Genomic DNA, 24,454 nt, shown 5'->3' with positions numbered 1-24,454 from the left:
TCCTGCGATATTTGGAGTTTCTCACCCGGGTGCATCTACAACTTAAAAGTTGGCATGGCAAAGGTCCATCCAGCTTGTGGTCATGCCGTTCTTCGTTTCAAATATCTTGTTAACGGTGGCATCGGTGCAGCCAAAATCATCCATTATGTCTTTAATGATGGAGTCTAACTCTATCCTTTTGGACTCCTTGTATACGGAAAGGACATCGTCAGGCGAGGTCGCGATGTACATCTCTTGACCCATAACAGTGAAGGCGAATATCTCACGCGTGTTTCCAAAGTACTCTGTCATTTCGGAAGCGGCAAGTCAGCATCACGTTCAGGTACCCTCCCAGCTTGAGTAACGACTCGGGCCATCCTCACTACGGCGTGAGGTACCGCCATGCCTGGCGTCCACCATCCTGGACTAGACCGCTTTGGGAGAATGGAGGTTGCGGTAGGGAGCAGGGACAACTTTGATGCGAGTCGAAACAGAATATACCTGCCATATGCGAACAGCTTGCCTGCGTTGACCGGCATTTCCCGAACATGGCCAAGAACTACGTGTCCGACGATCAGCAGGCGGCTCTGGCAAGCAGTAGCGTGATCACGCCGATTGAGGAACCATACATGGAATGAGATGTGGGAGCTGCTTGGGCTCGTCCGGATGCAGCGTAGGCTGAATAGTGAACCTCCATATCCTCCAGGCCACATACAAGGCGGCCGTGGTAACGATGGTTGGGATGGCGTTCTGGGCACTTGCGGGAAGCGCGGCGTAAATACTGGAAGCGGACATGGTGTGAGTCGTGAGCAAGCTTGGCTCTGCAATTACAGAGAGCTGTCGTCGTTGGCAGAACTGGGGTGAAAGGGCAGCAATGGAGGATCACTAAAACAATATGGAACTGTGGGGGATGATCAAAATGGCACTACGACGGGAAGCGTGGGCACCGGAGGTGTGCTCTGTCTATAGCATTTAGCCCCTGTCCGTTGTGTTGCCGTCTGCGGTTGCCGGCTTTCTTGGCCAAGGGTGTTGGGGATGTAAGGGCAGTATGTCCAACACAAGTTGGCAGGGGATATATCCTCCAGGCAGTGCGCCCGGGGCCGCGATGCTTAGCCGACGCATATTCTACTGTGGATTCATTCAACTGCTGTACTGTGCCCTCAAATGCAATGCTTTGCTCCGTGCGCGGTGGGCCTAGCCCCGGCTGGATGACGAGTGTGGATGATATTGTACAGTTCTTCAGCGTGCATTTCCTGTCAGTGTCGATCACAGATTAACTGAGGTAGATGAGGTGTTCCAAGATGCTTCATGTTTTGGGGCCACCGCTAATGGAAGCCGAAAGCCTGGATGTTAGAACTGGTGCGTTTAGGCAATCCTGTCTCAGTCCCGGGCGTTGGAGACTGGAATGCCTGACACCCTCACACTGCGTGCTAGTGACTGGATTATTTGTGGGACAGCATTCCTCCAGGTACGCACTTGCGTAAGTCCTACCTTGGATTGGCATAAATGGTACTTGCTCCCGTGAGACTCAACTACTCGTCCTAGTTTCGTAGAGCTCAATGTCGGAATTATCTGCGCTTTCCGAGCTGTGGACTCCGTCTGTTCAAGAAATTCACCGCTGCTCCTCTAGAGAGCGTGAAACGCTAACTCAGAAGCCGCCGCGCCTGGAAGCATAGTGCTAGACAAGGTTCGAGCGACTACTCGGCCGCCAACGATACGGTGTCAGAGGGGCCCTTACCTGAGATTCCTAGTATAACTAATTATGAACAGCTTGCGCTCCTCTATCAGCAGGATCGACTGTCGTATAGCTGGACTGATACAAAAAAGAGAACTAGCAGGTTATGCGCAGGATTCAATGTAACCTAAGCTAGGCGAGGAGGCGCCCCGAACCCCACACGCCGGGCGATTACCGCTGACGGCGTGGTGGCGCTCATGGGAACACTACGCCAGATATACCAGAACGATTAGTATACCGCGCGCGCCCTATTGCAATTGGTAGTGCTCCTAGCACCTCGAGCACCTCTACCTACGTCCATTTGGCCATCATCAACTCGGATCCAAGCCAATGACGTGCCGTATTTTCAGCTTGGCGGTGATAGGCTGAGATCCAGTCGCGGTTGTTGCACGAAATACGTTGCAAAGCTGTAATATGTCGTCAGATGAAGATCCTTCCGCGCACATCTCATGTATATAGGTCAGATCGCTTCCCGTGATGGAAAATATGGAGATTTCAGTCGGACTGCTTACCTTACCTTGTAAAGCTAAAGAAGGGGCCCTCTTTTCTCCTTCCTTTCAATCTTTCAATCGCAACCGCAGGATCATTGTCGACCACGATGGACAACAATATTATTGCTTGTGGGGCCCTCGGCAATTTCACATCGCTCAGCAGCCCCGTGTCCAGAGAGGCATGCTGCCGCCTTGGGGACCAGTATTCCCCTATGTGCAAGAGAATGTTTGCGCCGGGGAGCGGCCTTTTGGACAGCGCCTGTCCCGGCAGCCCCGAGAGATGCCGTCTCTTCCACCGCTGCAGGTCGCCCGCAACTCTCTACACGTCGGCCGAGCAGAACAACCAAATAGGAGACGGCTCATTGCTTCTCGCACGATATACGGCCTGTGCAAACATTCCTGCTCTCGCTAGTCTGTCGTCACAGCGCTTGCTCGTCCCGTACATTGACCAGGCCGTGCAGAAGCACCTGCGGCTTGGGCCTGACGAATCCGAATTTCAGTACGCCCTGGAGCAGATCACTTTGTTCGTGACCGACTGCCTGGCATCAACTTGCAGGCGTGCACGTGGAAATGGCGAATGCTACAGCCACGTCTGCTCACCGTTGGACTTGGTCACTAACAAGACGCATCCGAATGTCGGGGGAATAAACGACTGCCTCTTTAACTTTTGCAGTGCCGGCACAAACGCGCTGCCTTGGGCTGACGCTGATATCGTGGGCATTGGAGTAAGCGCAACTAATTACCTTACCTTACCCTACTTACCTACGAATATTCACGTGGAATTTGAGCGTAGCGAAGGAATAATCAAATTAACATGAGCCCGTTAGGTTTTCTCATCCTACGTTATGCAATGCGTGCTCGTTGCAGTCCTCTGGGTCGGGCTGGCGGTCTTCTCCTTCCGTCATGCCAGACGGGGCTGGCCCGACAGACCCTCGAAAGCGTCCGATGTTAACAGCCACTTCGCTTCCTGGATTGACCTGCTTCTGGAGTTCCACAAAGCCCAGTGTTACTTTGGCGGCACGCTCATGATCGCTGTCATTGTGTCTAACATCATGGACATCGACTTCGTCATCACCTTTCTGGCCATACCCCTAGCAACCAACAGCATTCTCCCCGTCATCTTCAGCTACTTCCTCCTTGTCTACTACCAAGCGTCATCCCCGGCCATCACTCTACTGACAGCAGTGGTTTACCTGCTGTCATCAGTGGTCTACTGGATCCTGTACGCCCGCCTCCCGCTCCCCGCCGGCTTGACCCGCGGCGACATGTACCGGCGGTACCGGCTGGACGTCTCGTCCAGCGCGGCCTGCGGGGAGTATTCCGGCCTCGCTGTCTGTCCGGCCGACCACTCGGGCTCGCCCGAGTTCTCGGAAGGTATCACCGCCAGGAGAGACCTGCGCGTTCTGACGCCGCTGATCTGGACCTGGTCGACTTTTGTATTCCTCGCCATGCTCGCGTACTCGGCATATATGCGTGTACGCCGCTCTCGCTCGAACAGGTCCGCCACCCAACCTGCTGAGCGACCGTTGCCGCGCTGGCGGCGGATGGCGTTTTGGTTCACAACGCTGGTCTTCTTGGTTGGCGTTGGGATGCAAGTATCTGTGCTGTCCACCGCGATCAAGCTGGACATGGTGGACACCGATGGCTGGAGTTTTGGCCAGGTAGTGGCTGTTACCATCTGGATCCCGCCATTGCTGGAGTATGTCTGTGGAGAGATAAGTATGTGAACTTTAGACTGGATGCTTGCTCTGCACTAGCTTACCATCTCCGTTCCTCCCCGCTTCATGATATCTCTATATTTATCCATATCCATTTTCGCGGCTTAGCACACCGGCTAACAGCGCCATTAACAGATGATGTACTCTCAAAGAAAACGAGGCGGCTGAGTGCGTTATCGCGGAACACAGAGAAACTACCTACCAGAGAGGACGAGGCTTTCTATCGTCCCTCGCCGTCTGTGTCACATTCCCAGCATCCATTTACCGAGCAGCACCAAGAAAGCCACTCGGAACGCGTATCCCAGTCACCTTACTCCGCGCCGCTACTGCTGGACTCTCCGCAAAGAGATCAGTCCCGCTAAAAGACGCCAAAAGACCTGACCTCGTTCTAGGGGTTGACGGGTATCGCTAAGGCCTCCCAGAAATGCCAATGGAGGTTGTGTGTCTCGATCGCCGGGTGAACGGGATCCGGCAAGATAATATTTGTTGTGCTCCTGTTGAAGAGGTTGTTTCTGACTCACTCGACGTCAAAGCTGATGGTGGGTTGCGTGATTGCGATGGTGCGCGGGATGGCCGTTGGGTATTCTGGGGGTCGCCTGTGATGGAGGTAGAATGACGGGGGAACTCGGATGACCTGGAGTGGCAGATTGGATCCGCGGCAGGAGAAGGGAATACTCTTTGTCACAACGGCGGCTTGCGTAAATGCTGCGGTGATAACAAGCTTCGCGGATAAAACTCGCCGTGGATGTGGTCACTGCTCAGCACCCTCTAAAACGAGGAGCAAGCGACATATGAAAGATTGTCTTGCCCAGGTACTCTAGCGACGTAGGGCAACAAACGTAATTGGAGCCGTTGCGAATCCGGGGATTCTCATTTGAGAAGCCACGGCCAGTCAAGTTAGAGCCAATATCATGAAAAAGACGCGCTCGAGTGTTCCGTTACGTGGATCAACTCTGAAATGATAGATTTTGAATATATCTGATGTACAACGCGGATAGGCCAGCTTTTAAAAGCCAGGGGTAAATAAAATAAGCAAAACTCCTAAGTTAACCCTATCACCAACATCTAGTTCACCCTGATCCGACAACCCAAAGATACAACATCACAACGGAAGTGCTTCACCGGTGTGCTAGCGATACTAGTACTTTCGTGTCACCCAGCTCATGCCGCCATCAGCGCAGAAACAGCGACAGCCAAGGCAAAGATGGGAAGGTTGAGGCTGCCGAGCGAGCTCACACCAGCGTTGCCCTCGTCATCGTTCGGTTGCGTTCCCGAGCCCGGCGTAGTGACCTCGCTGCCCGCCGCGGCAACCTCTCCGCCACGAATGCTCTCGGGCTGGACATTCTCCGAGGCTTCCGCGGCAGCAGCGGCGTACTGCTCGATGGTCCTTTCTCCGTTTGCCCTGGAGGGTTGGTCAGAGACTTATCGGTGGACGGAGAAAAAGGATAGAAGGGGGAAAAAGAAAATAAAATAAAAGGAAGGGACAAAAGGGGCCAGCTAGACACTTACGGCTTGTTGATGACGCCCACCATGCCGCTCTGGCAGTGGCGCGCGGTGGCGCAGTAGTACCACATCGGGTTGCCGGTGCTGACCACGCGGAAGACGTTGGACGACTCTCCCGATTCGACTCTTTGGGACCCGCTGAAGAAGCCTTGAGCGTCCGTGGTGTCGAGGGGAGTGCAGGGGCTGTCAAAAGCGGATTGAGCGACGGAATGGGCACCCGTGAAGAAGTGGAATTCGATAACGTTGCCGGCGGGGACGTCGACGTCGTTTGGCTCCATGGTCAGACCATTCTCTCCCACGTTGATGATGGTAACGTTCGTAGCGGGCGAGGTGGTAGAGCCCGACGAGCTTGAGGAGTCGCTATTACGGCTACCAGACGAAGCACCGCTTCCGGAACCGCCATACGAATAGGCAGCGCTCGCCACAGGGAGCAGGGCCAAGAGAGCCGGAGAAAGCCTGGAGAGCTGCATGATGGATGTTTTTGGGGGGGGGTTGGTGTGTGAGGGTTTGAAGCAGAGTGAAAAGTTGAGGTCGACGCTGTCGCCTGAGAACCAGCTCGAATTACAGAATGCAAGAAGAAAACGCTGAGATGATGAGCAAAGAGAAGAGGTCTGACTTGGAAATGTTGAGTGCAACAAGAAACACTGGGGGAGAGGGCGTATTTAACTTGGTGAAGACGGCCCGGGAACTCGACACACACTCATCCAGAGGAATAGAGGACGGCCCCCTGTTAGATGTTTTGTGTCTGAGCATACGGAGCAATTGGAGTATCAGGAAGCCTTCCTGCAATTGGTGACGACCCTAGCAACCCGAGTGTCGAGAGCTCTCATTCGAGCTAGGCCAAGCCTTGTTTGTTCGACAGGGTAGCAATAGACGCCTCCGGGGTAAGCCACCTCCTGGGTAGCGCCGCCTCCCCCCGCATTTGTGTCCGTTCTTGCCGCTGACCCAAAACAGGGGCCGGCTGGCGCTAAAGAGAGGTGCCCCTTTCATCTGCCCAATGGAAGCCAAGCCTTAAACGCCGGTTTGGTGATTCCCGCCCATCTTTGTTTGGAGCACCACTTGTCACCTTGCAAAAAATGTCGTTAGGCCCCGGAGACGCGCCATAAAAGTGTACTACTAATGGGCGGTGTTGAGTACCTTAGCGGGTGAAGTCCGTGTGGGCCGGTCCAGATTTTCGCGCTGTTTGCAAACGGGGCTGCGCTCGCATCTTAACATCCCCCGCACTACCGACTCGACCAATCAACGGGGTGCCTACTCATCCTTTGAAACCTTTTGAGGGACCCTGAGTTTGCCTGAAACAGCAAAAAGCTACCGTGCCGCTGTTAAGCAGACCCTGCGACCCAAGTCTCGTTTGCTACATGCAAAACTTCAAATGACAACACAGGATTCCTCGCTCGGTGAACTTGACAACCTCGCTATCTCGCTATCAAGAATCCTCACCTTAGGGTTAGGGATGAGTGTTTGCAAGACAAAGGTCCTAATCAGAGTCACTGCCTGAGCTATCACTCGAGTCAGAGCCATCCTTTTTCTTCTTGTGCTTGTTCTTCTTTTCTCCCTTCGGTTTCTTTTCCTTTTTATCCTTGTGTTTCTTATCCTTCTTCTCCTTGCTCGGCCTGTGACAAACATCAACGTCAATACTCTCATTACATCGGTACGCGGCTGGCCTAAGCCAGGCGAATGCTCGATTGTAATTATGGGGCGAAAGGAGGATTTTTCAGAGAACGTACTTCAGCCCGAAACCATGTTCTGCCTTTGCACCAAGGACGCTGCCAAGGACTCCCGTAGCCGTTGCCAGAGCGCCACCGTGACCCGTGCCAGCGGGGAGGCCCGACGGTTGGCCGGATCCGGCTTGCGTCGGAGGAGCTGGCCCAGACATGGGCTGACCGCCGTGATGTCCATGATGCTGTGGCTGGTGATATTGCCCCTGTGCATGGCCCTGGGTTTGGGGAAAGTGATGTGGGCCTTGCTGCTGCTGGGGAGGAGGTGCATATGGCGGATTCCCCTGCGGAAAGCCACCGTATGGCTGGTGTTGCGGGTGACTGTAAGAGCTGCCGGGTGGCGCGGAAGAGTAGGGATGGTGCTGCTGAGGGGGCCCTTGATTGTTCTGCGCAAGAGAGGGCGGAGTAAGCTAAGAACGGGGTCCTTGTGTCTGGAGACGCCTCTGGGCGGAACAAACCTGCTGCTGATAGTAGTTTGGAGGCGGCGCTTGATTGGGATCGTAACTCTGCTGTCCGCTATTGCTGTAGCCGTAGCCTTGGGCTTGGTTGTAGTAGTCCTGCGCTGACATGGTGCCAAATCGGATTCGACAGTGTTATCCAGGTGATGGTCGATGTTTTGATGCCTTGTCCCAGAAGATTTAGTCCCCCCGCAATGAAAAAGGGATTGCGGGGATTACTGGAATTTTGGCGGTAATTACGCGACGCCGTTACATCATCAGGCACGTGGGCAAACTGAAACCAGGAGCCATCACGGCCAACCACGGCTTAATTATGTCATCATCCTCGAGCGCCCTCGAAAATGATTCTTCCGTTTGTTTCGAAGTTGCATCTTCTATCAGCTTCTACATGGGAATTCTTGGGGCCATGCGTTTCCAGAAACCGCAGCGCTCTTTCAGCTTTGTGTACTCGACCTGATCGAAAGAATCGAGTGTCACGACAAACTCTCGGCCGGATTGAAACGGGGGCACGCCGCGGGCGGATGCGTCAGTCAACTTGAGTTCATTCGGATCTCCGCTCATCAGGAACGAGGCGATAGCCCCAGTAAAGCCATAATAATGAAGCGGGTCCGATTGCTGAACTTGGTTGGGCAGATACCACTGATCTGCCATTAGTGGACGATACGCCGGATTTCTCAGAAACCAAGGAAAATACATACCCAGGCGGTATCAGAAGCATGATTGGAAGGCGGAATGCTATACTCCCCAATCCACCCGTGTCCTGAATCATCCACGAGTCCAACCGCCCAGAAGGCAGGGCAGGCCAATACACTGTCTCTGTAAATGAGACCGGCTCGTGTGAAGGTGTCGTTATATAGAAGTCTTTCGGTGCTTCCCTTGACGGGATAGAGACGTTTAACGGCTTCTATGTCTTCCTGGTCAAAGTTTGGCATGTAACCCCTTAGCCATACATCCAGAGACGCCTCGCTGTTGTTGAACGGTGGGGTTGCAGAGCTTGTCGGCTCACGTAGGCCGGGGGGCATGAAGTAGTCGCCTTCCCGTGTATTGTACATGCCAAACGCGACTTGCTCCTTGACATCAGCCGGTGTAAGTGCAGAAAGAGGTTTTGGCAAGAACGTCTTATCGATGACGGGCGCCCAGGCATACTGTGATGAAGTGTACGTGTGGCTGCCAATGATTATCGTGTTGGCGGCCTGGAGAGTCGTAAGAGATGCATTTCTGAGACACGCAAGGCTCTCGGGGCCAGCACATCCGGTAAGGTTTACCATCCTGTCGTACAGGTCCTGCGCCTCCGGACTGTCGTATTGGTATGTTTTGGGCCAATACGGACTTGAAAGCAGTGCTCTGTTGAATAGGGGCGGGTTGTGTTTGTGACTGATCATCTGCGCAAGGACTGAACCGGCTCCTGCCGACTGCCCCCAAATGCTGACGGCATCTGGATCACCACCAAAGTGCGCGATGTATTTCTTCACCCACTTCAGTGCGGCTTCCTGGTCTAGTAGCCCAACATTGAGATCCGATTCCGGATCCCTGGCAATTTCCTTACCCGGCAGAAACCCGAAGACATTGATCCTGTAGTTTGGGTGCACGAAAAGGATATCAGTTGACTCGGAAACATTCAAGACCGGGAAACATGAGAGCGGCATGGAAAGCGAGGCGCCACCGTAGACAAATCCACCACCATGAAAATTGACCACAACAGGTTTCAGTGCTTGGCCAACTGCCCAGGGTCTAGAGTAAAGACCAAGGTACAGGCAGTCCTCTGACCCAGTCTAGAAATGGGATTAGAAAACGAGACGAGCAGATTCCGCAGGCCTTCGGTACACTTACATCCCGTGACGGACATGCGCTGAACGGTTGAGTAGAGTTGTAAACCCTTTCAACGGGCTGGGGTGGCTGGGGTGCGCGGAATCTCCCCGCTCCCACCGGTGGAGCAGCGAACGGGATCTTCTGCCAATATGAGATATTATATTGCGAGTTGTAAGAGCCCTCGAATATCCCGTAATCGAGAGAGGCGGTGTGTGTGATCCCTAGTGCACCGGTGGAAACAAGCAGGAACAGGACTAAGACCCGTGTAAAGAGAACTTGTCGCAGAGCCATGACGGTAGACGCAACTGAGAAACTGTATAGTCAAAGTTGAACGTATGTAAGGGGAGATATGTCCCGGAAACCGGGTTGTCAATTTTGACGCCCAATTATGGTACGGCAGTGCAAAACACAACGGTTGCTGAGCCATATTCAGCCTAAACGGGGCTAATCTCCACCCCTTGGCTGAGTTAACCCCTTTTGCGGGTAAGGCGGGATACGGGATATAACCATCTGGAGATAAGCCTTGGCCAGGTGGTAATTGAGTGTTGTCGTTAGGCAAGACTGACGTGGAGCTTTCATTGTAGGAGACTCAAGTCGTGTTCTTGATGCACTTAGATGCCTGCGGTTGCCAGGGACAGTGTCGCTGACTGGAGATGCTCATATAGCGCCAAAGGGACTTGTCCTTTTGGCGGCCTCGCCACGAGCAAGTGCGTGCCACCTGCTGGATATGATACAAGTTTTGTCATCTAAACGTTACCTAATGCACTTAGTGTCTAATACGGTCCAGAACGGCCCCTAAGCGATCGTGAGTTCATTGTACAATATGCCGCGGCTGTGATACCATTCCACACTTAATGTCAAGTAAGAAGACATTCATTGCCCCTTTTTGTTACCCTTATACTGCTCGTCGTGCCTCTCGGTCGTGGAAAGGCAGAATGATCGAAGTCTGCAATCCATCTAGAACACCCAACCCCTCTTCAGTGGGCCATCAAGGAGCAATCTACCCACCTTGGCCGGCGGACCACACCCCTAACCACGTCACAGAGCGAAGTGGACTGCAAAACTCCGGACTGTGACGACAAAAGTTATATGGGGAGACAGAGGAAGGCTGGATCAATTCTGTCAACCATTTCCACACAAAACTTGCCCTCAACGGAATGACAGATTCGTCATTCCGTAATATTTGTGTTCGGGCTACGGCTCATCCAGACAAACAAGTGAATCAAAGTACCTAGTAGGTAAGCTCCGACGGTATGGGCTCGCTAGGTGTGAGCTGAGGTAACGTGACGGGAGAGCTGGGTGAGCTGAGTGAGCTAGAGGTACTGTATCGCCGTCCCCATCCTTGCCCCTGGCCTTCTGGAGTCTAGTCGCTAGCTAGTACTAGGCTTCGAGTTTAGGAGATTTATATCTCGTGTCGAACGCTTGTGCTGCGACGGTAACGTGGCAGCAAGGCTTGTGACACCCCACCATGACCAAGCGAAACTAATACTGCGATACTGGTGCCTAGCCGTGCAGCACGATCCCAAGGTACCTGCTTAGCATTATTCAAGGTGGCATTGCCCAACTGGACGCAAATCCCGAGGGAATTCAGGCATGTCCAATGGTATCCCTCACATAATTATCAACTGCAAAATGGCGTCATAAACTCCCTAGGTACTTCTACCGCCCCTCCCACACACGAACAAAGTCCGGCCACATATAACCGTCAATCAACGTATTGCGTTTAAAAAGAAAAGTACTTTTCATTTCTGTATTCTTTCTTCAGTTTACCACAAATTCATGTACAGAGAAAATGCAAGCGTTCAAACTCTTCCAATGGCTTCCTATACTCCCGTTCATCGCTGTTTGCATGGCTCAGCTGGGCGATCAGCCTCCCCTCCCTCCTGGAGAAACCCAAGACCATTGTGTCTTCCACGATCGCAGCTCTTTGATCAATCACGTGGAGAGTAGCGGGCAAGATTACAACATATCTCTCCTCGTCACGACCTGCGACTCGGTGTGCCTTCTGGTATATGGGACGGGAAACCCCGATATATCCGGCATCGGGACCATGATCTCGTACCTCATCCAAGGTGTCGCAACCATCCTCCTCGGGCCCGTTTTGGCCTCTGGCTTGTTCATCCGCGACGCCCGACTCCACGACATGAGGGACTTTTTCTTCTCGCTGGACGCCGTGGCCTTCCGAAACCAAAGTCCCTGGGTCACAGGCCTGATGCGGCTAGCAGCACGCCATCACCAGATAAACTTGCTCGTCAGAGTCTCCATCATGCTCGCATTGGTCGTCCGGCTTGCCACTCAGCTCTCGCCCGTCGCAGAGCTCGAGTTTGCTGATGTGTTGGCCACGTATCAGTTGTGTATTTCTAAGGCTAGTTCAGTGACCAGGCGGCATTTCATACTAGCTGATCCAAGTGGGCCCAAATCGTGGAAATCGACGTTTACCCGCTTCTACTTTAATGTTGTGTTGGTTTGTTTCATCGCTATTAAATGCATCCAAAAATATCCAAGCTCAGGGTCGCAGGTTTTAAGGGAACTTACCAGCTTGTGTGAACGGAAGAGGGACTATCCGGCCGCGCAATTTAGCGTTAGGGGTGGGCCGCTCCAGGGCCATGGAATCCGATTTTATATGATCTTATTCTCGTCACTTGTCATCGTGGTCCCCGTTATCGGTTTCTTGCTGTTATACTTTTTTCACGGGGTAATGATGGTGCTGTGGCGCTTGATCAGAAGTCAATGGGTTGGCTTGTGTCGGCGGCTTCATATGCGCCCTCGCAGATTTGCCGGCTGTGTCTTGTTTATCCCTGCAGTGTGCCTTCTGAGCATAACCTGTGTCATCTTGTTGCTGTACCTACAAGTGATGCGGCTCGTCCTTCAGCAAGCAACAGGAGACGCATATCAGGACTCCCAGTGGGGGTATGGCCAGGTCCTTGCTGTTTTGATTTGGCTTCCTCTTTTCGAGGAAGGTTTTTCTATCTGCTGGGGTATGTTTGAATGAAGTCAATTGTCCTTCTGGAAAAATACGATGCTGATTGGTGATTACACAAGATGCTATCAGAGGATCTGGAGTTCATCACCAGCAGCAAACACCAGCGTGACAACCGGATCTGCCGCGTTATTCGAATGCGGACTCTGATCGACATACTAGCCAACAAAGTGAAGCTCAGGTGCGGCACCCAGAGGGCAGTGATCATCTAGCCAACACGAACCTGGACGATATACGGCGCGGCGGTACGTGGCCACGGATTTTGGATAGGACATGTCGTTCTACTGTCCGAGCTGCTTCGACTGGCCCACGTGAATGATACGATATCAGCGGGTGCAACTTTGCTTCCACGATATCGGAAGGTTCTTCTTGCAAGGCCTTCAAATTGTGGAAGCGACGTGACCAGTGATGTCTTTATTAGTAGTCTGGCAGGCATTGGCCGGTCACTAGCACTCCAATTCGCCAAGCCATAATCGGGCTCTCTTTATTGCGGCTCTTACTGAGTGCTTATTGGTGATATTGGTTTATTGGGCCGTTTCAGGGGGGGGGCTCCGGGGGTCGTGATGTATGGAGGCCGGAAGCCGGCCCTTTTCCTCAGGGCGCATTCTTGCGCGGGGTGTTTGGACACGAGGTTGGTTTTTCCAGGCTGCGGTATCTTGACTCTTTTGGATGGCGAGTACCGAGCCCTTAGTTTTTGAATGACGGCTGCTTTCTCCATATTGTTGTGTCGATGAGCTATCACTGATTTTCTGCAGATCCTCCTTGTTGTCCTCTACCTAGCCTCTCTCATGGACCAATGCACATTAGCGGGGGTTAGACACGCCCTAAAAAAGATCGAGGCACAGAGCCAGAAGGATAGAGAGAACTTGCGAATGCCCGAGGAATCTGATACCGAGTCAGATTACCCCGGAAGCTCCTCGATAATATCCAAAATTTCCTTGGAATCCTCCACAACTATTCCTCGCTTACCGATGCTCGCGAGCATCCAGCAGACACACTTGTGCGCAATCCTGAGTTTCAGCAGAGACAGTTTCATCTGCAAACACGATAGTCTTCTCCGGAGACTTTTGAATGATCTGCGGAAGGATTCTTTGAATGCTTCTTTTAGTCGGCCAATTCGATTCTTATCTCAGCGCCAGCAGCGAGAACAGGTTTCACACCGGCTTTGGGAACAGTTTCACGAGCAACCAGACAGTCTTCAGAAAGACCACACCGGGCTGAACACTACTGGCGATCAGATTCTTGCGAGAAGGGGAGAGATTGAAGCTGCTTCTAACCTGCCTGCAGTATTCGTCCCATCTCCAGTTGCGTCTGAGGACAAAGAAGACAAAGAAGAAGAAGACGAGGGAAAGGGAAAGAACAAGAAGCGACAGATGGCGACAAAGGGAACGAGCTCCAGAGCGCCCTTTCACTCATGACGGAATCAGTACCATTCGACAAATTCAAGTCCAACCTTGACGTCATGGTCAACCCGCCCACGTCCATTGATGCAGCCCTTGCAACGGAGAATCGGAAGGCAGTCAAGAGTTTTGTTAAATGTCATTTTGATGAGGTAGCTCAAGGGGAATACCTGTGGATCCCGGAGCTTCGTGACGTCGGCTGCAAACTCAGCGACATTGCGAATATCCTCGTAGACCAGGCAAACGATGCCTCCTGAATCATTCTAGAGCCAGAGCAGATGTTTTTCAACTCTGAGCGAATGCCACGGACCGAGTTCCGAGACGGCCTTCATATCCCGGGCTGCGTGCACCAGCTTTTGTGCGAGCACCAAGGAGATACAAGCCCGACAGCGGAAGGCATCCTAACACCACCGCCCGCCGACAGACCGCTGCACGAGTTGTGTGGGTTGGCAGGTATCTTCCCCAGGTCGGGAGACAAGTCTACCTGGAACGGCTCTGTACAATTTCGAGAAGGCAATACGGTCGCCTCGGTCTCGTATACGTTGCAGGCGGAAACGGGGAACGTCGGCATTTTCACCTCATCCCTGTTCCAGAGGGTAATAGATGCTCTTCACTCCTTCTGCTCAGCTGTTGCTCATATCCAGAGCGCTGGTCTATGCTGCGATTCTTTCACTGTCCTCCACCGACCCACCAAGCGGGGTGTGGCTATGATCGAAATGAGCAGAATCCAGTTCAAACTGGGGCACGACTTGCTGGAAAGACTGAGGATCAATCAGTTTCGAGGCCCTAGGCATGAAGACGTGCTAAGCATCAAATCCGCGCTGTCAGCAATTTTATCGCCACTTACACATTTGGAAGGCGACCGCCGGAACGGCGCCGAGTTGCACAGCAAATATGTTTGCACCTTTGCTCCTTGGCTACCCAGCTTCTTTGCACTGCATTTCTTTCCTACGGCCAAGAACATGTCGGCGATCTCCAGCCGTTCTTCCTCGACACTCCACTTCGGTGGATTGAACTATGGGGCTTAGGTCTTCACTCAGCAACCAGATATGGGGCCATCAATGGAGATCTTTACAGCCTCACCTGCCTGGGTAACAGGCTCCAAGGGCCAGTTCTTGCCTTTGAATACGGACTGACGATGACGGATGTAGATGATCTACGCCCTCTCGATCTTCTGGCTAACGCTGAGGACATCGTTGATACCTGGGGGCCGGGTCACTTCGTGATGGCCCATGGGACAACCCAACCATCGGCAATCGTCGTCGGCGGTGGATTAATTTATTCCTTTAGCAACCACGACGACAAGTTCCACTGGGCGCCGATCATCACAACAGAATTGGCGCTGTTGAGACCATTTTGTCCCAGGAGCAAGATTTTGGTCGGTGTGCCCGTGGTGGTCAACAAAATTGTGCTCGAGATGAACAGCAATGCCGGATGGAGTCGTGCCGCTCGTTCAACGTTCTGGGCACGTCTGCTCAATACTGGGAACGAGATGAGACGCAGTTGGGCCTTCAAGGGGGAAACATAGTCATCCTTCAAGCGAATGTGAAATGGCGCAAATTCCCGGGCTGCATGCTGAAAAATAGCAAGCTCAACCTGCCCAGCGACGAAACCTTAGTGTCTTTCCTGGAGAGATTTTGCGGCGTCGAGGTCAGCTTTTGTACCGGAATCTCTCGCAGAGTACGGCTGAGGCATATGGTACGCAATTTCACGGTTACGTCTCTACAGGAAACCGTCCCTTCTCTGTACAGTCGCGGGTCCCTCCTGTCATCTCGCCATTTAGAACCTTTGCCCCTTACTAGGCTATCTGCTATATTTCAGGGAAGAATACGTCATAGTTACTCGAGGAGACGCTGACCTTTGAGACCTTAGATGGTGGATCTATTTCCCATCTTTACCGAGGCGTCGACAAGGATGCGAGACAACGCGCTGTGGGAGGAGTTGTTTGAGCAGCACAACATCATCGACAATTTCCGCAACTGGAAGGTTTCTGAGTGGCTGAAGACACCTCACCGCGACGACCACTATTAACTCGTCATGTGCATGATCCGCAACATCCTCAGAATCCTCCAGCCAACCGGACTCGACCACGAGGGAAAGAGACTGGTCGTGGCATGGCCGCACAAAGACGACCTGGGCGGGTGTATTCACATCCCCTGCGAGAAGGAGAATTCGTGGGCGGGGTTCCTCGCCGATTCCCAAGACAGCGCTACCTTCGCCTACATGTCACGGAATTGCTTAGAAACCGAGCTGGTCAAATGTGTTGGTTCGGAGCTGGGCTGGAAGAACACACTTCCCTTGCTCGAGACATCGGTCGTCTTCCCCCACGCTACGGTACAAATGGCAAAGTCGATTTTCGGCACGGGAGTTTTTGTATTACTTGCAGCAGATGAACTAGAAGTTCTTCGTCATGGCTCAACGGCGTGCGCTCTGCGACAGGGTGGAGCTCAAAGTGCACGGCAGCCTAAGTTTCCCCACGATTCGGAAACGGTTCTTCGTCACTTTGAGCAATGAGGAGGAGAAGCGCTCGCGGATTCGCGAGATCCGGTCGCTGGATGAACGGGACGCCGAAGTGGTGTCGGTTTCCACATTCAAGACAGACCGGTAATGCCCAAGGTGCGAAATATGCCACTTATTATGTACAATTACAAAAAGACTACTCTGTGCTGGCCGTTAAGCCTGCTTGTGCTGACCATATTCTCGCTCAACAGTTGCTGCACCCTTCCAGAAACGGGACGGTAAGGGAAGATTCCCTCGAGAGAACCAGCAGCAGCGGCTGTGGCGGAAGTTTCACTTTTGTGAGAGCTGTGGTAAAGTCGGCATCCCTCTGGATGTGTCCGACCGCCGGACCTTGGTGATGTGTGAGGATGGCTTGACGTGTCATGGGATAACGGCGGCGCAACAATCGTGCTCTTGCATTGCTCCCTCTGCGCGTCAACAGTAGCTATCGAACACACAGATTGGCGTTTCTCGTTTACTAAACCATCTCGTCTGCCAGCCGGTCAGACTATCATTACGGACGCTGGTAATACATCAACCGCGCCTTGCCGTCCGGAGGAGCCTTCTTCTTCCGCTTCAACTCTACGGCACAGTCCATCGCGGTATTATAAACTCCCAACACCCAAACTTTGACATCCAGATCCGCCCAACCCCGTCTATCCATGCATCGTGAAATCAAGCGCAAACAGATGGCCGATAAGATAAATAATATCAGCGGCCGGGGGAAAAAAAAAGGGAACTAAAAAACAAGACAAAATATATCCCAAGAAGCATGTCAAAAAGAAAAAAAAAAAAAAAACAACCTCCCAAAGCACCGCCTTCAGACCTTCTACTCAACAGCGTTGTCACGTCGAATCATCCGAAAACACTTGGTACGCCATCACCATGATCCACAGCAAGAAGATGGCGCCGACCAGGCCAAAGGCAAACACGGCCTGCCAGCTCTGGCAGATACTCCTCTGCTCGAGCCAGGCGAGCGTCTCGAGGCTCTGGCCGAGGGGCTGGGGGTTGGCGCCGAAGACGAACAGGTTGCAGTTGGAGCTGACGCTGCCCGTGGCGCCCCACAGCTGGATAGAGATGACGATGAGGCCGACCAGCCACAGGACGAAGAGGATGAAGCCGCCGATCATGACGATGCTCGGCAGCAGCCGGCGCTGGAAGATGAGCCACAGGAGCAGGAGGATGAAGGCCACTGCGAGCGAGGCCACGGTGATGTAGTAGGGGAAGTACCTAGGTGGTTCATATATTTGTTAACGGGATTTGGTTATGAGTTTTTGGGATCGGGTGGGCTGGTTGGAGAAGGGGGGGGGGGGGGGGGGGGTTAACGGGAAGGAGACAGGGCCACGAACCATGGTATCGGGAGCAAGAGGGTCTGCTGGACCTCGATAAACGTCGCAAACACGCCAATGATGGTGCAAGCCGCGATGAGCATGATGAGCATCCAGATGTTGAGCTGGACGGCGGGCCAGTGGTATTTGTGCACGCGCTCAACCACGTGTCGCTCGTAGACGAGCGAGCCGCTTGTGACGGTGGACGCCATGGCGGCGGTGGTTCGGTGACGGGGAGTTACGGGACGACAGACGGCGTATTTTGGGGGGGAGGAGGGTTCGCTAAGACGGAAATGGCGCCTTCTTCAAACTTCGGCTTCGATTTTCGGTCTCGGAGCCCGCTCATGCACGGATAGGCGCGGCGGTAGTCAATCGGCGGGTCGGCGGGATGGCTCGGTTTATTCGTTTGGCTCCGTCCTCGTCGCAAAACTCGACTGACAGCTACAATGGCAGCTCCCTCGACGGCGCCGTCCGGTGGCCTGAATGCTGTCTCCTGGCCTCGAATCGCAATGACAATCGCAACACAACCGGATATCCACAGGTCGCAGCGGAGCACGAAGCCGTTGTCGCAATGCCCCTCTCACCCCTCGTTTGTGCCCGTCCTAGAGGGAAAAACCCCGAGTCGTCGGTTTAATTCCCGGTCCTCCCCGCTAGAACTCTTGCGGTGAAGGCGAGAGAAGCGCCTTCGTTCCTTAGGGCGAACGTACACACGTGTGCCACGTCGCGGTGGAGATGGAGAGGTTGGCTTGGCAAAGCAATTGGGTTTTTGATCCGATCACACGCGTGCGCGCACTGCTGAGAATGGTCCCCCACACTTTTTGGTGGAGTAGGTCGCTGTCCGTGGCTGGGAATACCGGTCGGGGTCCGGGTCTGCTAAAAGTCGGCCGCGGGCGACGGGATGGGATGAGGAAGGAAATGCGCGACGGGAAAAGTAGAAAAGGAGTCAGCGACGGCAATGCGACCAGATGCGATCGAATGCGATGCGGGAGCCGGTTAGGTTTCCTTGAGGATTTCCGTGCCGCGCCGCGCCGGCCTCGTCGTTTTTTGGGGATTTTCGCTCGGGAGCTAAAAGATGGTCTTGGCGCGCGCTTTCTCGGTGCCTGGCTGGCTCGACGCACCGCGGGGATTGACAGGGATCGTCTGTGGCTCCCGCCTGCAATTGATGCGATTGATCAACCGGGAAACGGGGCTCGCAACAGGGCGTTGAATCACGAACGCAATCGAACGAGGGGAGAATAAGGGCGAGGAATCATCGCGACCAATGCTGTTCCCTGTTGATCGGGCAGAAGTTGGGTCTCAATATGATGACGCATTGAGTGGGAGCGGGACGCATCAATTCATCCACGGACAACTCAGACATGCATTCATCCCCAGAATGTTCATTGTGCCTGGAATCGGCGTTCGGGCTGGCGTGGGGTGTGGAGGCGTTTGTTCCATGTGGGTGGCTGGGCCGTTGGGCAGCTGCTAAAAATGACGGTGGCGGGTGCCTCCCACCCCCCCCCAACCTGGTTCAAAAATGAAACCCCTGCCAGGGACCGCGGCAGATCTTGCCTGTGATCTCGATCCAGAGCGGCACGACCGCTTCCTGCTGCACACATGTTCTATGTATGACATTGTGTCTACCTGGTATTGTCTATTGCGTACTGTCAACCGGGGATTGCAGCTCCAGAGACGCAAAGTGGACCCAATCCCAAAAAAGCAATCCGTCAACGCCGTTGGGCACGAGTGAGAGGTCTCTCCCCCTGATGACAGTTCTAAGCGGTTCAACGAGTCAATCGTGCCATTGCATCGCCTTTCCGTCTCCCCATAACCCCCCCTTCTCGCCTGTGCAACGCATCACAGCAGGCTCTCGCCGAGCGCACACCGTACGAGAGAGCACCCGGCCCTCACTGTTTCGTGAGCCTGCATTTCGTTGGTCGCCAGGCTGGGGTTGACCTCGACCAAGTCGACGGCGACGAGACTGCCCGTCTCATGCACGCTCTCGCAGATGTAGTCGCCCTCGCGCAGCGTCAGGCCACCGCGCACGGGGGTGCCTGTCGACGGCGCCCACATGGGATCTAGCGCGTCGACGTCAAACGACAGGTGGATGGGCGTGTCATTGCCGATATGGGCGAGCGCCATCTCCATGACGCGACCGATGCCGTGCCTATTTCGCAACACATGTCAGCCATTGCTCTCGCTGCAGGACGACGTTTTGGAGAAACCCACCGATCAATATCATACATGCTAAAAGCCTTGATCCCGTTCTCCCTCAGGATCCTCTTTTCCCCAGCATCGACGTCTCTCAACCCAATATAAACCAGTTTCCTGACGCTGATGCGGTGCTCGTCCTCGAGCCACCCAAAGAATTCCTCCTTGTTCTCCCTCGCCAGGCCGGTCAGGAAGCTCACCGGCATGCCGTGGATATTCCCGCTGCCGCTGGTCTCGGGAGTATTGATATCAGCGTGCGCATCCACCCAAATGACGGCCATCTCCCGGCCGAGGCGCTCCCGCACCGCCTTTGCCGTGCCCGCGATGGTGCCGATGGCGATGCTGTGATCGCCGCCGAGCGTCAGGACCAGCCTGCCCTCCTTTGCGTGCGAGTGCACCTGCTCGGCGATGCGGCGCGTCACGGCCGACACAGCTCGGGGGTTCTTCATGTTGCGGTACGGCGGGTCGTGTGAGGGGACTAGGTCCTTGTAGAGGTGCACCGCGTCATGACCGTACAGGTTGTAGCCTAGTTCGTCGCGGATTTGGTTGATGAGGCCGGACTCGAGGAGCGCGGCGGGACCGCCATCGACACCGGCTTTGCCCTGTTGTCACCCGTCAGAAAAAGGGGGAGTCGACACCTAAGGGTCAGCGTGACGCACCTGCCCGCCGGAGAAGCCCACGGCAACAATGCCGAGGTCCTCTGGGCGCGAGAGGAATTTGGACTGGATGAGGGACGTATTCATCTTGCCAAAGTGGAAGGAACGGGTGCTCGAGGTGGGTGAGGGAGCGTCTTGCACCGCGCCGGTGCTTTTGGAAGACGGTAGCGTTGCGCTATCGTAGTCACTAAGGCGGGAGGGAGACATCGGCTGGGAGGCTCAGAGGTACAGTAGTCTCGGGTGATCGAGGTAGGGCGATGGGGATGCGGCGGGGTGCTAGCGGGAGAAAGGGACTTGTAACTCGTTGCTGTTTAGATTCTGTCAACTGTTAGGGCCAAACGCCGGAAAAGACAGACAGCTGAAACGAGGGTGAAGAAGGGCCTTTATCGCTCCCTCGCGAGCAGAAAACGGCAGACACGGACCCAGACAAGCACATGGCCCGGCAAGGGAGGCCGGCGCGGGATCTGCGTAATGACGCCCCCGTTGCCAAGGATTGAAGGGGCGGAAACCTTGATGGCCGCTGGGTCAGATGGTGGGGCCGAATACTTCGATAGCTTCTGCCGAAAAGCGGTATCAAGCGGATGGGAGAGCCAACAATAGACTCGAAACTTACCGTTGTTGGGCTGAGCCACGAGACGCTGACGCAGCGATTAAAGGATAGATAGGGGCGGTGGCGGCGGGCCCGTCTTTGTGCGACCGCGTGAGCGAGGATGTCGAAGTGCGGGATAATCGTCGGGTCTGCTAGGATGACAACAGAACGAAGCAGAAACAACGTCCTCCTGCTGGATAAAAGGCTCTTTTTTAACCTCCAGATAGAAGCGGAGCACTGATGGAAAAGATAAGATTATCTCTTCATGTCCTTCCAGCGGTACCCCGAGTCTTCCACAGGAGAGGTTCCACCTGGGCTCGCTCCATGGCCGGTGACTCGGTCCTTTTATGTCCCTCACATCCCTGGATTTTTCCCTGCCCGTAATTCACTCACATGAGTAACTCGGGAGCCAGAGATTGGAGACCGGAACCTGGTCTCGGACCCGATTGCCGTTAAGTTATAAGTGCGATTGCAGTTAACGGCAGGACGTTAGCCACGGGCGGATACCGCCGGAAATAGCCGGCCCATCCGCTCCGTTGCTTCAGCACTCGTCGCAGCCCTCCGCGCCTTCGGCCGTCGCTCTGGCCCGCTCACCGCTGGACGCCGCTTGTCTTTGGTCGTTTGAGATGGGCACGGGATCAGGTCTTAGGTAAGAGATTATCGGGCCCCAACACCTGGCAAGGACTCGCGGTGTTGAGTGTCACGAGATCCTGGTCAAAGCGGAGAGACGCAGACGTCACAAGCAGGAACCCGCCTCTCAACTGAATCTAAGGCACGGTAGGTACCTTGCATTCCACGAGACAGATCGCCCCATTCCCCTAACTCAGAAGACCAAGATATATCTTGTTTTGTCTACCAAGAAGGCCTTCTCCGATTACCACTATTATCCGAAGAACGCAACCCAAATATTCTAAATGCAGACTGGTGATCGCCCAGTAACGCCCGGTTCCTAGCCGAAGCCCTCATCCAAGCAGCCGATTGTCCTCAATGAGAAACGCCCCGTCTTTCCCGACTGTGATGCGCCATGGCTACCTCCATGTCGAACCCAGCGCCCATCAGGATCAATGCAGCCTAAACCGGGCTGTCTACACCTTCCGACCCAGATATCGAGGTTGACACCAGCGATCATTACCCGAGCTAGTAACCAATATATAGCCCGGTGTCGCAGTGCAGTAGCATCAAACCTCTTCGCAACAAGAAAACACAAACGCGACGCCGAGCGATGCCGGAGGACGGTGCTCTCACACCCACCTATCGTCCTCGAGCAGGTCCTCAACCCAGCCCATGTTCTCCCTCCGCTCGTCCGACACCCTCGCATACTCGAGCAACAGTCTCAGCACGTAAACTTGCATATCCTCTTTCCTCAGCACCTTGTCTGCCCAGCTTTTCCCTTCCAGGGCGATCTTCTGGGCGACGTCGTCATGCCCCTTGACGCCCCTCGCCTCGTCTCCCAGGAAGTACTCCATGATGCCGTACCAGTCCCCGAACCGGCTATCCATGGGCACAAAGTGCTTCCAGGCGATCAGGCGGCTGTCGTGCCACTCCCTCCACAGCGTCGCCTTGATGGGCAGGCTCGTAGACCGTAGGAAGCCCAGGTACCGCCCGCTGAAGCTGTTGCCGTCGATGTCGGGCAGGTACTTGCGCGTGAACTGCTTCGCCATGGGCATGCCGAGCGCGACGTCGTAGTACGGGCCCGTGTAGTTGCAGCCGACCCCGAACAGGTCCTTGTAGCCGCACATGAGGTCCGTGAAGGCGACGTCGGCCCAGGACCCCACCCACTCGGCCAGCTTGCCCTCGCGGCGCGACGCCAGGCCGTACTGCTTGGGCGGCAGGGCAAAGTTGAGGGGCGCCTCGCCCTCGCCGCCGTGCTCGGCCAGCGCGAGCTGCGTGGCGTTGTTCATGGCCACGAAGCGGTGGCGCTGGAAGGCGCGCCAGTTGTGCTCCGTGTTGCGCCCGCCCGTGGCGACGCCGCGCCAGACGACGGCGTCGCGCTTCTCGGACCAGGGGATGTCGGCGCCCTCGGCGCCCATGAAGCGCTCCTCCTCGTTCCAGTACATGGGCGCCGGCAGGAGGATCTCGTTGTTGATGGCCAGCTTGGAGCCGCCGAACATGGGGAAGAGCGTCCGCGTCGCCGACGTGCTGAGCGGCCGCACGAAGATGCCCTCGAGCCCCTGCAGGTCCGGCTGGTGGCACACGTCGGTGCTGAGCGTGTAGTTGGCCACGTAGCCGTCGCGCATGTGCTCGAGCCCGAAGCTGCTCCGGATCAGCGGCGTCATGTCGAAGTCGGTGATGACGTCGGCTTTGCGTGCGGCGCTGTCGGGCGCGCAGCCGCGCCGCGCTATGAGCCAGTAGTGTTCTGTTACAGAATGAGGGGTTAGCGTGAAGCTCAAAAAGCAGAGAATAGGAATACCAGGGCAGAAACGGAGAGATCGGGCGGATGGACGTACTTTCGCCTTCCCACTCCTTGTCCGGCGTCTTCTCATCCTTTTCGGGTCCTTCGCCGGGGGCGGGCAGCTTCTGGAACTCTGACACCACGCTCCTCACATCTGCCATGTTCCTCGTCTTGGCCGCCTGCTTCATGTACTCGTCGATTTCCTCCCACGGGACCACCAGCCTCGGCTCGTCCATGGCGTTCAGCGCCAGGTCCATGTCAGGCAGCAGGTGCTCGATTGTGCCGATCAGTTTCAGCCAGATTTTGGTCCAGAACCAGTCGCTCCCCGACGACGCCTTGCCGTCGCGGATCTCGATGCGCATCTCGAAATCCCAGGCATCCTTGCGGATACGCGCCGGGCTAAGCGCCCAGAAGGGTTCGAGGTCATGGTAGATCTGGTCCCAAAAGTCCTCGACAATAATGGCGTCTCTCTCCTTTGCAAACTCGTACCATTTATCAAACCCCGGCGGGGGGTGCCGGCCCCGTCGCTCTCGGTAGCGCGCGGCGGCGTCAGGGAGTGTCTGCGACGCGCGGGAGAGCTTCTCGGCAGACTCGTTGTCGGCGGCGCGGATTAGGTCGTCGATGGGGTGGTGGTTTGGTCCGTACTTGCGGCCCCACGGCCTCGGGAGCCGGCCGACCTCTGATGTAAAATATCCGGGTCCACTTAGCAGATAGAAGCCTAGCGTTAGGAGGAGCGCCGGTAGTGCGTATCGCAAGACGGCCGAAGGACGTCGCGGGAATGCCATCTTGCTAAGCGGTCATCGCGTAAAGGAGCAAGCAAACGGAATCGGCCTAATCGGCCCTTTCGTCGTGATTATCCAAGTCGGCGATTGGCGACTTCAATCGTTTTTCGGTTGACCGTGCCCGGTCACGATTGGCCCGGCGGGACGTCTCGAAACCCAAAGGCCCCAGTTGTTCCGTCACAGGGACCGGGATAGGTGGGGTTCTCACCGTTCGCAGAAAAGTGGTT

At 54.9% G+C, this 24,454-nt stretch overlaps 11 protein-coding genes across 11 annotated transcripts; 4 read left to right on the top strand and 7 right to left on the bottom strand.

The window, feature by feature from the left end:
* Positions 1–42: 42 nt before the first annotated feature.
* Positions 43–774, bottom strand: MFIFM68171_07419 (uncharacterized protein; the record flags this gene model as incomplete). Its single annotated transcript, XM_071062839.1, has 4 exons — positions 43–284; positions 327–361; positions 481–538; positions 609–774. The coding sequence occupies 4 exons, from the start codon at positions 772–774 to the stop codon at positions 43–45; spliced, it is 501 nt and encodes a 166-aa protein (XP_070918940.1).
* Positions 775–2,312: 1,538 nt separating this feature from the next.
* On the top strand, positions 2,313–3,932 carry MFIFM68171_07418 (uncharacterized protein; the record flags this gene model as incomplete). The annotated part of the gene is made up of 2 exons (XM_071062838.1): positions 2,313–2,930; positions 3,033–3,932. 2 exons carry the CDS (start codon positions 2,313–2,315, stop codon positions 3,930–3,932), a joined length of 1,518 nt encoding a protein of 505 aa, XP_070918939.1.
* Positions 3,933–5,084: 1,152 nt separating this feature from the next.
* Positions 5,085–5,896, bottom strand: MFIFM68171_07417 (Extracellular serine-rich protein (Fragment); the record flags this gene model as incomplete). Its single annotated transcript, XM_071062837.1, has 2 exons — positions 5,085–5,325; positions 5,433–5,896. The coding sequence occupies 2 exons, from the start codon at positions 5,894–5,896 to the stop codon at positions 5,085–5,087; spliced, it is 705 nt and encodes a 234-aa protein (XP_070918938.1).
* A 1,258-nt stretch (positions 5,897–7,154) lies between these two features.
* Positions 7,155–7,713, bottom strand: MFIFM68171_07416 (uncharacterized protein; the record flags this gene model as incomplete). The annotated part of the gene is made up of 2 exons (XM_071062836.1): positions 7,155–7,474; positions 7,563–7,713. The coding sequence occupies 2 exons, from the start codon at positions 7,711–7,713 to the stop codon at positions 7,155–7,157; spliced, it is 471 nt and encodes a 156-aa protein (XP_070918937.1).
* A 273-nt stretch (positions 7,714–7,986) lies between these two features.
* MFIFM68171_07415 (Carboxylic ester hydrolase) lies at positions 7,987–9,702 on the bottom strand (the record flags this gene model as incomplete). Its single annotated transcript, XM_071062835.1, has 3 exons — positions 7,987–8,241; positions 8,301–9,374; positions 9,433–9,702. The coding sequence occupies 3 exons, from the start codon at positions 9,700–9,702 to the stop codon at positions 7,987–7,989; spliced, it is 1,599 nt and encodes a 532-aa protein (XP_070918936.1).
* A 4,103-nt stretch (positions 9,703–13,805) lies between these two features.
* Positions 13,806–14,048, top strand: MFIFM68171_07414 (uncharacterized protein; the record flags this gene model as incomplete). The annotated part of the gene is made up of 1 exon (XM_071062834.1): positions 13,806–14,048. One exon carries the CDS (start codon positions 13,806–13,808, stop codon positions 14,046–14,048), a length of 243 nt encoding a protein of 80 aa, XP_070918935.1.
* Positions 14,049–15,225: 1,177 nt separating this feature from the next.
* On the top strand, positions 15,226–15,822 carry srk1_2 (MAPK-activated protein kinase Srk1; the record flags this gene model as incomplete). The annotated part of the gene is made up of 2 exons (XM_071062833.1): positions 15,226–15,489; positions 15,664–15,822. 2 exons carry the CDS (start codon positions 15,226–15,228, stop codon positions 15,820–15,822), a joined length of 423 nt encoding a protein of 140 aa, XP_070918934.1.
* A 12-nt stretch (positions 15,823–15,834) lies between these two features.
* On the top strand, positions 15,835–16,399 carry MFIFM68171_07412 (uncharacterized protein; the record flags this gene model as incomplete). The annotated part of the gene is made up of 2 exons (XM_071062832.1): positions 15,835–16,053; positions 16,190–16,399. 2 exons carry the CDS (start codon positions 15,835–15,837, stop codon positions 16,397–16,399), a joined length of 429 nt encoding a protein of 142 aa, XP_070918933.1.
* A 736-nt stretch (positions 16,400–17,135) lies between these two features.
* On the bottom strand, positions 17,136–17,830 carry MFIFM68171_07411 (MARVEL domain-containing protein; the record flags this gene model as incomplete). The annotated part of the gene is made up of 2 exons (XM_071062831.1): positions 17,136–17,520; positions 17,640–17,830. 2 exons carry the CDS (start codon positions 17,828–17,830, stop codon positions 17,136–17,138), a joined length of 576 nt encoding a protein of 191 aa, XP_070918932.1.
* A 1,624-nt stretch (positions 17,831–19,454) lies between these two features.
* Positions 19,455–20,671, bottom strand: CAR1 (Arginase, catabolizes arginine to ornithine and urea; the record flags this gene model as incomplete). Its single annotated transcript, XM_071062830.1, has 3 exons — positions 19,455–19,764; positions 19,827–20,410; positions 20,468–20,671. The coding sequence occupies 3 exons, from the start codon at positions 20,669–20,671 to the stop codon at positions 19,455–19,457; spliced, it is 1,098 nt and encodes a 365-aa protein (XP_070918931.1).
* Positions 20,672–22,294: 1,623 nt separating this feature from the next.
* Positions 22,295–24,230, bottom strand: MFIFM68171_07409 (uncharacterized protein; the record flags this gene model as incomplete). The annotated part of the gene is made up of 2 exons (XM_071062829.1): positions 22,295–23,409; positions 23,501–24,230. The coding sequence occupies 2 exons, from the start codon at positions 24,228–24,230 to the stop codon at positions 22,295–22,297; spliced, it is 1,845 nt and encodes a 614-aa protein (XP_070918930.1).
* Positions 24,231–24,454: the final 224 nt, after the last annotated feature.

The sequence above is a fragment of the Madurella fahalii genome, assembly GCF_045866475.1.
Source record: "Madurella fahalii IFM 68171 DNA, scaffold_4, whole genome shotgun sequence".
In the NCBI taxonomy this organism is placed as follows: Eukaryota; Fungi; Ascomycota; class Sordariomycetes; order Sordariales; genus Madurella; species Madurella fahalii.
Note: the sequence above shows the minus strand (reverse complement) of the source record. Positions and strands in the feature narration are given on the sequence as shown.